The sequence below is a fragment of the Apodemus sylvaticus genome, chromosome 8 (genome assembly GCF_947179515.1).
Source record: "Apodemus sylvaticus chromosome 8, mApoSyl1.1, whole genome shotgun sequence".
Classification (NCBI taxonomy): domain Eukaryota; kingdom Metazoa; phylum Chordata; class Mammalia; order Rodentia; family Muridae; genus Apodemus; species Apodemus sylvaticus.
The window spans coordinates 96,285,774-96,300,099 of record NC_067479.1 but is presented as its reverse complement, the minus strand read 5'-3'; the positions used below and the strand labels follow the sequence as shown (position 1 = coordinate 96,300,099).

General features: G+C 45.3%; 1 protein-coding gene across 4 annotated transcripts in view; it reads right to left on the bottom strand.

Moving 5' to 3' along the window:
• Window positions 1-626: 626 nt before the first annotated feature.
• The window catches only part of Ercc6 (ERCC excision repair 6, chromatin remodeling factor), a 76,756-nt gene continuing 63,056 nt past the window's right edge, over window positions 627-14,326 (bottom strand). For all 4 annotated transcript variants that reach the window (XM_052190134.1, XM_052190136.1, XM_052190135.1 and 1 more), the window contains 3 exons: window positions 12,230-12,434; window positions 11,454-11,526; window positions 627-10,461 (listed from right to left, as the gene is read on the bottom strand). In XM_052190134.1, coding sequence (XP_052046094.1) covers window positions 10,045-10,461; window positions 11,454-11,526; window positions 12,230-12,434 — 695 coding nt within the window. In that variant the 3' untranslated portion in view covers window positions 627-10,044. The remainder of the gene's footprint in view (window positions 10,462-11,453; window positions 11,527-12,229; window positions 12,435-14,326) is intronic.

The following is a 14,326-nucleotide window of genomic DNA, read 5'->3' as shown; positions in this document are numbered from 1 at the left end:
TGGCTGTATCTGTGCCCTGGCCTTACTAGATGTCTTGTCCCCTCACTTCACAAGGGTTATTAGGGTTGCATAAAGTAATGAAATCAAGTCTTCCATCCTTGTTCGAGAGGAGAAGGAACTGGAGAGCCCTGGAATGCCCTCACACTGCATCTATGTCTCCAGGAGCAGTCAGAGTAAAGGCCTTCCCTGAGCCCATTTCCCACCCAGCCAGACAGCCCTACTGTGGCCTCCCCACCCTGCCATTATTTTATCCAACGATCTCCCATGACTGGGCTTCAAAACTCCGGCGTTGACCCTGCTCGGTTCCAAATGTTCTCGTCAAGGTTTCCTGGACCCCTGCCTTCCCCACTGCTGTGGCTGTTTTCCTGATTGGATTTCCTTCTTGGAGATTCTTTTACACATCCTGTGGGTACATACTGAGGGTCCTTCTCTTTAGTGGCATGCTGGTTGCATCTGTACCCTGACATCTACAAAGGAACCCTGTGCATTGAAATTTGTTATCTAAATGAAGCCCCAACTCGGTCTGACTGACCGAGGACCAGGAAGCCACTGGTCCTGTCACCCATCTTTACCCAGAGCTCCCCACCACCAGGTGAGTGTTTGGGGGTTTATTTATTTGCTTTGGAAAAAGAATTTCTAACTTTATTGAGGTCTGATTGACATTTTTTTTTAAAGGCTTAGATTGAAGGTACATGATATGTTGTTGCATGCATATTGCATTGTGAATTGGTATCTAATTAACATAAGTGACATTTCACAAGTTACTTTTTTTTCGTAAAAATGGTTAGCATATTAGGGTACACTCAGTTCTCAAATGCAAGCATGTGATACAATGTTTGACCTATGGTCTTCAGGCTGTTCATTGCGCCCCAGAACTTACTGATTCTGTATCCAGAAATCTCCTGTGCCGCTGGGCTAATGAGCCCCATGTCTCCCAACCCACAAATGCCACCATAACCTACAGTGGCATCTGCACTTGAGTGTAGCTTTTTGAAATACCAGGAGAAGCCAGCACGCCTTCCCAGTACACCAGACGCCTTCCCAGTACACAGACACCTTCACAGTACACAGACACCTTCACGGTACACAGACACCTCCACGGTACACAGACGCCTCCACGGTACACAGACACCTTCACAGTACACAGACGCCTTCACGGTACACAGACACGTTCCTGATGACCCTGAGTCCTGCCCTCAACCTCATTTCCTCACAATGGCTTGAATAAACAGGCCAAATATAGTTGCAGCTTCATTTTCTGTGCTCAATGAGCCACAAGGAAAGTAGACAAAAAGAGGCTCACAGATTCCTCCAGGGCCACGACCAGTGGGGAGGGACCGGGCAGGGTCCCTGGCGATTGAAGCCTCAAAATTCAGGTTACAGGAACTGTAATTCTGCTGGCTCTGCCCAGAAATCACATCATTTATTCATTCCTTTGCCTTTGGCTCTGAGCCTGGCACCCTGGCCGGATGGCTGCCCTTCTGGAGAGTCACCGGGAGCCCAGGGACTGTGGAAATTTCCCGAGGGCTAGGGGTCGGGAGCTGTTGGCCACATTCACAGAGGCTGGAGACAACTTCTAAAGTAAAATCAGAAAGCTAACTGTTTAGTGTATTGCATACCGTCCTTCCCTCTTTGGCGTCTTTTGAAGAATACCACCTTATTTTTTGGTTGGTTATTCACAGTGCATCAGAACTCTCCATGTGAACACTATTCCGTTGTATGTAAAGGACTTGAACATCTGTGGTTTTCTGACATTTGTGGACATCTGGGAACCCAATAGGTCCTAAGGGGCAAATTCATACAAATAAACCATGCGGACTGGCCCTGCAGTCACCAGGCACGTTGGCTTGCCTTCGCTTGCAGCCTCTGTCGATACTTTACCCACAGTAGCGGCCCGTAGTTTAGCGAGGGGAGGGTTGGAGGTGGGAGCCCCGTCTGACATCTGCCGTGTAGTGCAATTGTAGGGGGGGAGCTGTACCAGCTGCATAGCAAGTAGGCAGACCCTGGAGAAGTTCAGGGCACAGGTGACACTGGACTCCAAAATGTCACTCACAGCTGATCCTAGAGAGCCCAAGTCCCAGAAGAAGAGACAATCTCCCTGGGTGGATTTTCTTGGCTTGGACGAGGCTTAGCCAAGCAGGGGCTCCACCTGACTCCTAATAACAGTCAAGAGGCTAGCGCACAAGTTACCAGCTATTGACTCTATGAGCTGTAATCACATTCAAGGGGTGAAGAAGATATGTCTGAGTATCTGCCAGAGCACCTCTGCAGTGGGTGACAGGAGCCCATGTAGGACTGCTGAGAAGGCCGTCCCCTTTGTGTGGCTGGGCGTTTACTATGGAATAAAGAAGCTTCTCTCTGGGCGTACTGGTGGCCGGGAGCCTAGGAACCTGTAGGCCAGAGCCTCGGTCACTAAGTTCCATAGCCATCTAAGCCCCACAGAAGGTAGGTGAGGCAGGGAAGCCACGGAATGATGGAGGGACAGTGCTGGCCCTAGTGACATAAGAGAAAAGGGCCCTCCAGGAACTGGTTGGACCTCCACCACGTTTTCTTTTCCTTTAAAATTGGTATCGGAGCAGGAGGAAGTGTGGATGCCGGTTGGTGGTGGCTGCATGCACAGAACTGGAAGATTTTGTTTGGTGAAATAAAGCCAGGTACGGAAAAACGAGTGCTGGGTGTGCTCGTCCGTGCGTGAAAGCCAAAAGTCTGATGTCCCAGAAGTAGAGGGCAGAACAGCAGCTACCTGAGGCTGGAGATGGGTGAGTGGGGTAGACAGAGGCTGGTAACAGGCGCCAGGATACAACTGTGTAAGAGAAACACGTTTCAGTGAGAGGTGGGTAACACTGTGCTGTGACCTCAGCTCATAGCTCATGAGGAAGTTTATAAAGAAGGTAGAAAAGAAGATCTCACAGCTTCCCATGGAAAGGGGAAACATTAGGTACCCTAAATTGATCTGTATATGCTGTGTACCAAGCAGCCACCATTGCATCCCATAGCTATTATAATTATCATGTTAATTAAATAAATCAGGTAGAAAAAGGCAAATGAAAAGCCTTTCAAGGCAGCCAATTTTTGAGGCAAACTTGAACAGCGAGTCATGGCTCCTTGAGTCAGCAGACCCAAGCCCGTGCATATTTGTAATGGGAACATGACCCTGATGTATCTGTCTTTGTGCATCGATGGTGCAGAAGACCTTTCTGTGATGCCCCAACATGCCACTCTCCAAAACAGAAACCCGGGGATCAACACTGCTGGACACAATTATTGTAGCATTAGGGAGCCCTGTCTCACTCGGTGACCTGTGCCTTGGTTTCCCCATCTTGTACAATAGCAATTGTGTGGTTAGTCGTGATGAGACTGACCAGTGAGCACATCTTGAGTAATCACTGATTTGGGAGGATGCAGCCCAGCAGGGGCGGAGCCACCTCTGGGCAGTGGTCTTGAGCTGTGTAAAAGCAGGCAGGCTGCGCAAGCCACCAAGCCACTTTGCCCGCGATTCTGCTTTAGCTCCTGCTTTGAGTTCTCGATTTGCCTTGAATGTTTTATCACGGCAACTGGAATGGTGAGAATGAGGTGTGCGCCTCACAGGCTGTGGCACACACTCGTGTGTGCTGGCAGGAATGAGCTCAATCTCCTAGCCAAACAGTGAGTCCAGCAGCAGCTTGGTGCACAGCATATGCAGATCAATTCAGAGTACCTAATGCTTCCCCTTTCCTTGGGAAGCTGTGAGCTCCTCGGGCTTGATCTCCACTCCCAGATTTCAGCCATTTGTGTTCCAGCATCGATCCCAGTGTTTGCTGCATTCAGGATCTACGACGACTTCGTGTTTTTTCTTCCAATTCCTTCCATTTCTCATCAAACATTCATTTTAAATGGCAGATGGTTTATAATGAGATCGTAAACCCAGTATCCATTAGTTCATGGGGTAGATAGAAAATAAACACAGACGTGCTATCCTAGTGGCTGCACACAGGACAAAGCTTCTGAACACTGCTCCCCACTGAATCGGGAGTCGGACTTGCAAAGGTTCTACAGATTCCAAATAATTCCAGAATAAACAGTTTAAAACCAAGAGGGGAGTGGGTAAAGAGAAAATTAGGAGACATAACTCTTTAGAGAAATGCCTGATGACTGACTCCGAAAAGGCAGAAAAGTACACAAGAAGCCAGAGCCAGGAAGGAAGTGGCCCAAAGCACAGGGGAACGTCAAAGGCCGGGAGAGCCAGCTCACAGCAGCCCTGGCCACAATGAGGCCTAGCTGAACCTCAACATAAAAGACAACACCAAATGGATTATAATCTAGCAAACAATAAAGATGGTATGAGTCCATTCTGATGCCAGTAAATAAATAATAGAGCCAGCTCTTCCTTCCAGTAAACGCCAAGGCATGGTAAATGAGAGTCAAAGGAGCCTTTGGCACACACCGCAGCCATAATGGATTTAGGAGAAAGTATCAATGAAGGTTAGAGCAGTGGGTGAAAGTCCGACGAGGGACAAAAATACTCATTTATTTTCAGAACGTTTCCCCACGTGTCGCCTACTGAGCTCAGAGGGGACAAGAATGGCTGGTGGTGAAGGAGCCCCGAGGAGCCCGTCCATCATAGGCCGGGCTCAACTGGGGCAGCAACATTCCAGGGACAGATGGACCCCACGTTGACGTCAGTTCACCCTGGTGGCAAGGGCGCACTGTACAGTCTCATCCGTGGTGAGCACGAAGGGTCAGGACAGGGGGCGCCGTCTTAGCCACAGGTGGCAGCAGGTGGGTGACCAAAGTGCTGTGTGTGGCTCTGGGCAGACAGCAGAGCAGCTGTCAGAGGATGGCATCCAGATAGCCAGGGAGAGCTCTCCGAGGCTCGCATCTCACACGAACGCTGCCTCAGGAGGTCGTGTGCCCGTTTGCTAACTGCTGTGACTGGGAGACTGAGACATGAAGGTGGAAAACGGTCTGGTATGGAGTCATGTGCCTATGACAGCCTCCAGGACTCTTCACTTCCTGAAGTCCTGGGACTGCAGGTGTGTAGTGCTATGCCCAGCTCTTACGGGAATTTTAAATATTCTTTAATTTCTGAATTTTCTCCCTACAACCTGAAGCTAGAGATGAGAAATGTGGGCAGCCCACCCCTCCCAGAGAGAACTTAGCCTAATAGGAGCTGATAGGAAAGCCCGCTCGCTCTTCTACCCACCTGGACTATATTATTAAGGGAAAAATAAACACACTGTATAGTTTCACCAACTTAGCTGACTTAGACATCATTAACTTTGGGAGCCGAGGTCTCACACTGGTTTGCAACATATTGCTAGTCCCCAGCTAACTTTGCCGTAGGTACTACCTCTGCTGGCTTCGTCATGATGCTTGCTAAGTTCCTTTCAGGCCTTGAAGGCTGCTTTTGCTGTGGAAAGCACTGCCTTACTCCAGGGCCTTGGAGGTGACTGACAGATGGCTGGACAGGAATGAGAACCCCAGGGTTTGTCTTCATTCTGCATCTGTCCTCTTGTCAGCCCTGGCTATAGACATGTTAATTCACTGAGAACTGTTTTGTCCAAGTCCATAACAGAACCTCCTTGACCTAAACTCACCTTGTCTCTGTCTTCCCACTCTAAGGCTAAAGACACCCACCAGCTCCCACCACCACAAACACCAGACTAGGAAAGCAAAGCAGCAGCAGCAGAGTTCCTGGAGTGTCTCAACCTGTTTCCCACTGCACTTCTTCATAGTTCCCATCTCTCCATCTCGGCTGTGTACCTGTAACCCTGCCACCCCTGGAGCTGAGGAAAACTGCCACTTCATCCTTCGGTCACTGCAGAGTCTTTCTTCTCCCTGGTAGTGAGTGGGTTCTTGGGCATTGGTTTTCATGTGGGATATGCTGTGTACAGGCAGGGTCACATGACCCTGATACCACCTGCTGGTCTGTCACAATACTGGGGACAGGGAGAAACAAAGGGGCTGTGCCTCACATCAGACTCACTGTTCTCACCAAGACTTGGTAGAATTGGTTGCACGACACATTTTCTATATGCTTTAAGGACAGTTTCCAAAGACACGTGGTTTTGTTTGGGAGGGACTTATTCTTCCAGGTTCCTGTCAGAGTTGATTTTTGGCTAATGAATCTGTGCACCATCCCTGCCTCACCTCCAAACTGGTAGAAGCTTAAGAGAAGTTTTGATGTTAAAAGATTGGACTGTGTACTTCACCAAACTGGGAGAGGGTATTAAAGAGGAAAACTGTCAATATATGCAGAAGACACATTTAATGAAATCCAGCACTGGATTTAAAACTGGAAAGAATATTCCCTTAACCTGACTTAACTATCTATTGGGAAAAGGCAGCAACTGTAGGTTTTAAAGGTTCTCTTCAACGGCAGGAAAGAGATGGCTACATACTATGCCACCTGTATTTCTAGGCTATCTGTATCATAGCGGATACACACTGGAACACATGAAAGACAATCATCGCTATTATAGCTGATCCAAGTGTGACAACAATTTACAGATCAGAGTGCAAGTTCAGCAAAGTTGCTAGATGATACATTAACATCAGTTAGCAAAGCCAACTTAGAACCAGGAGACAAGCCTTTATAATGGTGAGAACACATGGGTTTCAGAAGGTGTCCTTTACTACGGGTACAAAATCAAGGTTGGAACTAAGTATATCAGACTCACTGTTCTCACCAAGATTTGATAGAACTGCTCGCATGATATGCATTTCTATCTATGCATATGCAAGTTGTCTATGTAAGTTACTATGAAGTTGTCTATTACAAAATGTGAGATATAGCACAATTATTTCTTTATAAACATGTAATAAAAATACATAGCTTTGGCTTATTCAGAGATACATGGGATCCAGCACCATAAATAATCCTCAACAAATCTGTTCATTCATTGTAATTACAAAATCCCAATGTGACAAGATGATCTAATATATATAGAACAAAGATCCAAGAGTTGTTCTACAATTTCTGACAACCAATTAGAAACTTACGTGATTAAAAATGGCTTATTGGTAAAGATAAATGGACAAAGTCAACAAAATATAGAGTTCAGATACATTCCCATGATTATATGGACATGGGACATAATGGTGGTATGGTGGCTTTATAAATGTATAAATCAGGAAGGAGGGAATGATCTATGGTTTTTCAAACGTCAAGAAAATACGTATTTCTGTATAATTACATTTAGTCATTTACCTTATTGCTGACAAAATACCCAGACAAAAGAACCTCAGGAAAGAAGGGTTGATTTTTGGCTCACGTTACAGGTGACAGTCTGTCATGGCACCGTCAGGTCCACTGGTATACTGCATGGGACGGCAGCCAGGCTGGAGGGGAAAGGGAACCTCAAGGCCAACCTTCAGAGATCCACTTCCTCTAGCAAGCTGGATGTCTGGCTTTTCCACAATATTCCAACAGAGCATCATGAGCTAGGACCATGCGTTCCAAAGACATGTCTACAGGTGAGACACTTCCCATCCAAACCACTTGTAACTAACAAGGCCATTCATGAGATGCATCATGACCCTGGTTATTAAAAAACTAAATGGAGAAGCTTTAGGCTCTAAACTAAATGGCTCCTGGTGATAAGCAACACAAAGTTGACGCAAGAATTCATCAGTCATTTGGGTTTTTAAGTGAAAATAAAAGATCCTTAAAAATCCTAAACAAAAATTCTGTAAAACATCTAGAATAGAGCTAATATAAAATGTGAAGACCCTATGAGGAATGTAGGCCAAGCATATAAAGGACTTAAATAAAATTAGGCCTATCATAATATAATGGGAAAATTATATTAATTATGAAGGAGTCCATTATCCTCCAATTAATGGACAAACTAATGCAATCCTGGCCAAAAGAGCAACACTTCAGTGGAACTTAATAAGCTAATTCTAATATTTGCTTGGAAGAGAAAATGCACAAAAATAAAACACAGAAGATGAGATAAAAAGGGAAATGGAGTTTCCCATGGGCGGCAAACATCAGCTTGCTGAGTGTGAGGGAATAAACAGACGTGGGGTCTGACATCATCGGCCTTCACAGTGCAGTGGGAGGAGTCACAGTCAGCACCTGGAGTGGATGGGGACAAGGGACTAGCCCATGGCTTTCTGGTTTCACCTGTTTCATGACTGTCTTTCGTATGTATTGAGGAAACTAGGTGAATATGGTGTTTTGTCTGGTGCTGAATCAGGGAAATTCAAGTTAAAATAAGGTTATTTTTATTAAGCAAGGCTGATTTTAAAACAATGTACTAACTGCTGTGGGCAAGTGCGGGCAAAGTGAGCCCATGATAGGTTTGAGCTCAGCAGTTCAGCGATAGCATACTGACCTGCATACTGTGGAAGTCACATACACAGGAAACCTACAGCATTTGTGTGTGACATACAGTAAGCCAACTAGATGATGTGAAGTAGGATTTCATTTATTTCACTCCAAAGTATCTGGTCAAAGACAGCCATTCTTGATGGTAGACCAACCACCCTCTCTTGAAATACCAGGAGACCCCTGAGGCTCTCACAGGCATCCTGACTGGGGCGTGCACTCTGTGACTCTCCGTAAGCTTCAAGCTAAAGTCTTCCATCTCACTGCCTACAACTGTCACGTGGCCACACTTAGTGCAGGGAGGCTGAGAAATGGTCTTTAACTGGCAGGCCCCGAGTTCCAGGGAAACAGCGGACAAGGGGCAGCCTGCACCAGCAGCCATGCCCGACTGCCTGGGGCTCTAGAGCGCAGCAAGATCCCTACAGGGCGGGAAGGCAGCAGCGCCTGAAGGAGTTTTAGCAGTGGCAATACAGTAAAAGCTGATATTTTAAAAATCTTTTATTTGTAATTATTTAACATCTTTAAATACATTAAATCTATTTACACTGCACAAAGTATTTAATGTTCAAAAAAAATCAGATTGCAGCTCAATGGATAAAGGTGCTGTATATTGTTAAAAAGTATCTTAACCTACAGCACTGGTCTCTAAGTTTCTCCCAGCTTGGCTGGAAAGCTATGTTTACAGACTCAGCCTTCCTGGGCTGGGTCTCAGTGGCAGGGCTGGGCCAGGGATGCCCCCTTACCGCACAGTAGGCGGCTTTCAACAGCGAAGAGGTGTCTATGCGTTCTCTAGCTCGGCATAACTTAGCTCTCAGACATTACAGGCACAGCACAACCGCTTCACACTAGTGAGTCAGGTCAGCAGTCAGCCTGAGGGCAAGAGCAACATCATCTCCTGTAGGCTAAGGACTAGAAAAATAAATAAAACAAACGGGTGCCGTGACTTGCTTCTGAGCCAAGTTTAGAACTGACTGACTATTTAAAGAAACCCCTTCCACTGTCTTTGGATAATGATGAGAGAAGAAGCCAGGCTTCCTACTTTGATTCGTATGTATGAACTGGATGGAGCCTGGGGTGAGGCACATGCTTAGCACGAGCAAGGCGCCAGTCTGTCTTCAGCAACATTTAAAACAAACAACAAAACTCAAACCTGCTAATTTAAAAGTACTATAAAGAATTATTTACAGGTAACTAATGATTTGACAGACAGCGAGTGTCTTTCTGTATGTGGCCAGTGAGTCAGAAATAGTTACCCACCCTGTATGAGGAACTAAGGTTATCAGAGCCTGGGAAGTGGCTTATGGGATGGAGTGTATAGAGGAGACATGCGCCCAGTACCATAAGAAGAACCAAGGTCTATCCTTGAGCAGAATGTGCTCTCGGGCAACATCTTTTGGGTTAAGTACTATATGTGCTCCATTAAACAACCGTTAGGTCCCTGGTTTTAATTCATAGTGCCACCAAAACAAAACAAAAACCCCCAATTATTTTCAAGTTTTAGTCTTGAGGTAGATGACACAGTAAACACCAAGTGCAGCCACGCACGTGTGTGCATGCACACACAGACACACAGAGATACAGACACAGACACACAGACACACAGAGATACAGACACACAGAGACACACAGACACACAGAGACACAGACAGACACACACAGACACACACAGACAGACACACACACACACACACACACACACACACACGATCACTAATCATCGTTGTTCGTTGTTAGCAGTATTCTGGCTTCAGTTTCCAAATCCCTTCACCACCAGGAGTTCTATGGAAATTGCACAGATTTCTCAGTAGTTCTCGGAAGACACAGGACTGTGCCACAGACAGCTTGGACTCAAATTCCTGCAGGATTTCCTGAGTGCTGGCCTGGCCATCCACCTGTGCCTGGAAAGCAATGAAGTTCCTCATGTCCACCAGAAGGTCGTCGTGCTCTGTGCTGCAGGGAGGCGCAGCGGCAGACTCAGCAAGGTGCTCACTGTCACTCTCCAAGCGTTCTGGCAAAATCATGTGGTTTCTTGCTCTCATCCTGGCCAAGAGTGAGGAGGAGCTGGGTGCTCCCGACAAAGACGCTCCGTCTTCCTTGCCGCTGAAGTGCTCGGGGGTGGGAGCTCTCCCCTCCTTCTTCATGTTGTTCTAGATAAAGAAGGCCACATGCTAACAGACCGCACTTGCAGATTATCCCACTATTTCCCCAAAGGCTGTGAGGACCCACAGAATAACTGAAATGCCACATGTATGGTGAGATGTGGGAGAAAGGCACAGATGCCATCCAATGCCAAGGGAGAGGAGATGTGGACATGAATGTACCCATTTGTTATGGGAACCTCATAAAGAAATAGCAGGAAGAAGAGAATGAGGCCATCTCCTGGATCCCAGAGTGTGAGAGCGGGGAGCTGAGGGAGACCTTGGGCACAGGCACAGTGCCTAGGCGGATCCTCCAAAGGCCTGGGACAGTTTTCCATGGCCAGGGCTTATCCTGTTTTCTCCGGCACGCAGCCTGGCCCACATCACGGGACATGGAACAGCTGTCTCTTGCTTCACTTTTCAGCCTTCTTCCTTTCCCACACTGCATCACATGTGCTTCCTTAAGAAAGCAAACCTAACCTGGAAAGTGCTTTAGACTCCTGCTGCTAAAAGCCAGGAACACGGCAGCTTGGAAAGTGTCTGTTCTCAGAGGAGTTCACATGGAGCTAAAACTAGAGCGTTAACTTGGGAGTCTTCACCGATGAGCATTAACACTCCCTTAATCAGAAAGACAGAGGGAGTTTGCCGTTTTTTCCCATTGCTGCAGTGTGGCAAAGGATAGGTGATCTGCCCAACACTCAAGAAGGCTCTCTGGCCATTTAATTTAGACGGTGGTGTCTCTAAAGCTGACACACCTCCTTCTCCAGATAAGTGGCTGTGCTTATTAATTTTCTAAGCCTGAACAGAGAATCTGCTGAGATTTTGTGCTCTAGGAAGTAAGCAGACCCTTAGATTCAAATGAAAGTACAACACAACTCTGAGCCTACAAGTATCAAATGACACCATGTCAGTTCCAACCATCTTCCTCCTCACACCTAACGACATTCCCCTGGCCATCCACACAAACCTCAACAAGAGAGGCAGCCAGGCTACCCTGTTACCTGAGTCTTTTCTGTTAGCGATGAAGGACGCTGCACAGGGAGGCTGGAATTCCTTTTCTGACCAAACCTATTCCTAAATAAGAAAGAGAATCATGCAGACAGGGTGTCAGGCGGTGCAACAGAGGCAAGGCACTCTCCACAACTAGCCTCTTCCTGGGGGAACTGCTAGTGTCAGCCTTGACTACACTCCACCCTTGTGGGATGTGTGGGTACAGTCCCCTCAGCACGCTCAGTCAGTATTGGCCATGAGAAAGTATCCTGGGTACTAATTACATAATAATATGCTAATATTATAATTAGCATAATAATTACTGATACCTAGAGACTGGCTAACAATCTTACTAACATTTAGTCACTTTTTATATTTCTCACTATTATTTTTTAAATAATTGGTGTTTTGCCTGCATGTATGACTCTGTGAGGGGGCTGAAATCTGAAGTTACAGACAGTTGTGAAGCTGCCCTGTGGGCGCTAGGAACTGAACCCGAGTCCTCTAGAAGAGCGGTCAGTGCTCTTGACCACTGAGCCATCTTCCGACCCCCACTACCTCTCCCACTGACCACTTCTTCCTCAAAAAAGTTATCTCTAGAAAGCAGGAGATAGAAGTGAAGAAAGACAGCAGGACTTTCCCAAGTCCCTCAGGCCTGCCTCACACAATGCCTCCCTGAGGGAGCTTCTCGTCCCAGAGAGAACAAGCCTTGGCCTGCCTTGACTGTGCAGCTGGCCTCCACTGGGACTCCTTGCAAGCATGTCGGGAGCGGGGAGTGGTCTCTTACTTCACTCCTGTTGGTGCACCAGAAGTACCCCTGTGGCCAGTCCAGGTGGGAACACCAGATGCTGCCCCCAGGCACTGCTGACGAGAGAGCCTCAGAGCTTTCAAGGCATCCTGCGCCACTCGGTTGGCTTCTGCCTCCACCAGCACATAATCCGGACTGGACCCGTCTATGATGGCATCATGCTTCACGACACTGTGCACTCCCACTAGGAGAGTGCGGCAAGAAAAGAATGGCAGGGGTGAGTTCCCTATGTACTGAAGTAGTACACACTGTCAGACCACGCACAGTGATGCTACACACTGTCAGACCACACACAGTGATGCTACACACTGTCAGACCATACACAGTGATGCTACACACTGTCAGACCACACACAGTGATGCTACACACTGTCAGACCACACACAGTGATGCTACACACTGTCAGACCACACACAGTGATGCTACAATGTCAGACCACACATTATATAATACTACACTATAGTATACTACTATACTATAAAACTACACACTGTAATACCACACTGTAATACTATGCAGTTATACTAAGTACTAAAATATTACACACAGTAGTATTACACACTGTAATACTGTGCACAGTAATACTACACTTTGTAGTACTATGCACAGTAATACTACACATTATAATATTATGCACAGTAATACTATACATTATAATACTATGCACAGTAATACTACACATTATAATACTATGCACAGTAATACTACAGATTATAATATTAGGCACAGTAATACTACACATTATAATACTATGCACAGTAATATTCACATTATAATACTATGCACAGTATTATTACACATTATAATACTATGCACAGTAATACTACATACTGAAATATTGCACACAGTAATTCTACACACTGATATACTACACAATATTACACAGTACTATTACACACTGACATAAATACTATGCACTGTAATACCAGTTTCACAGGAGAAAAAAGAAACCTGCAACACTTTTAGCTGCTACTTTTTGGGTGGTAGCAATGACTCGAGAACTTCACAAATGCTTTCTGTTCACGTTTGCTACTACCCTACAAGGGACAGTTATGAATTATCCTTGTTTTAAAATACTTAAAATGCTTTAATCATAATTTTAACATTTAATCTCTTCCTAGCTATACTGAGAAAAATAAAATATTAATAAACCCTTCAAAGTGAAAATATAAAGCAGAAATAAGAATTTCAAGCAAATTAACCTTCATGGGAATGCTAATAGAACACACTTAATAGAATAATGAGTGGAAAGTTCATTTCCTGAATATCTGCATCAGTAAAAATGAACAGCAGTGTAAGATGTGGCATGCTTATAATCTCAACTCCGGAGACATACTGTATAAGGATGAGAAATTCAAGGCCAACATGGGATACACAATGATACACCCAAAAATAAACAACAAATAATAACATTAAACTAAAGTGAGGATAAAAATAAAATAAAATTTTAACTAGACATAAATACAAGGAAATAATTGTGCTCCCAAAGCCTCACCAAAATATAATAAAAACAAAAGCACTAGAAGAAAATTATAAAATAATTAATAAAATAATGAAGTACAGACTAGATCAACTATAAATCCCTGTTAATTAATAAGAATCATGGATTACTAGATAAAAGGAACAAAATAAACAACTCCCTTAAGGTTAAGAAAATGAGAAATGTCTGGAATAAAGTAAAAGGAGAAGCCATCTGTGGAAAGGCGATCACTACAGGATATGTACGCCTCTGTGCCAATCTCAACAGAAACCAACAGCAAGAAAAGATTACAGATGACACAGGCAGGAGTCACGGGAATTCAGGGTCGGTTAACGTTAACTAAGCCATTATCTAATAAGCTCTGTGATGCTCTTTTCAATACCAACCACTGATGTCTCTATAGTGAAAATACCTTTGACAAACTTCAGAACCCATACCTGAAAAGCCATTCCCCAAACCAGGAATTTCCCTAATAAAACACGTGCTTTATCCCAGCTCCAGATTCTTAATGGGTAAAAACCACTCCAGGATATTTCTACCGTAGAGATGGATACCATTTCTCCTAGTATCTCTGGCTAGCAAATTAAACAGAGCATC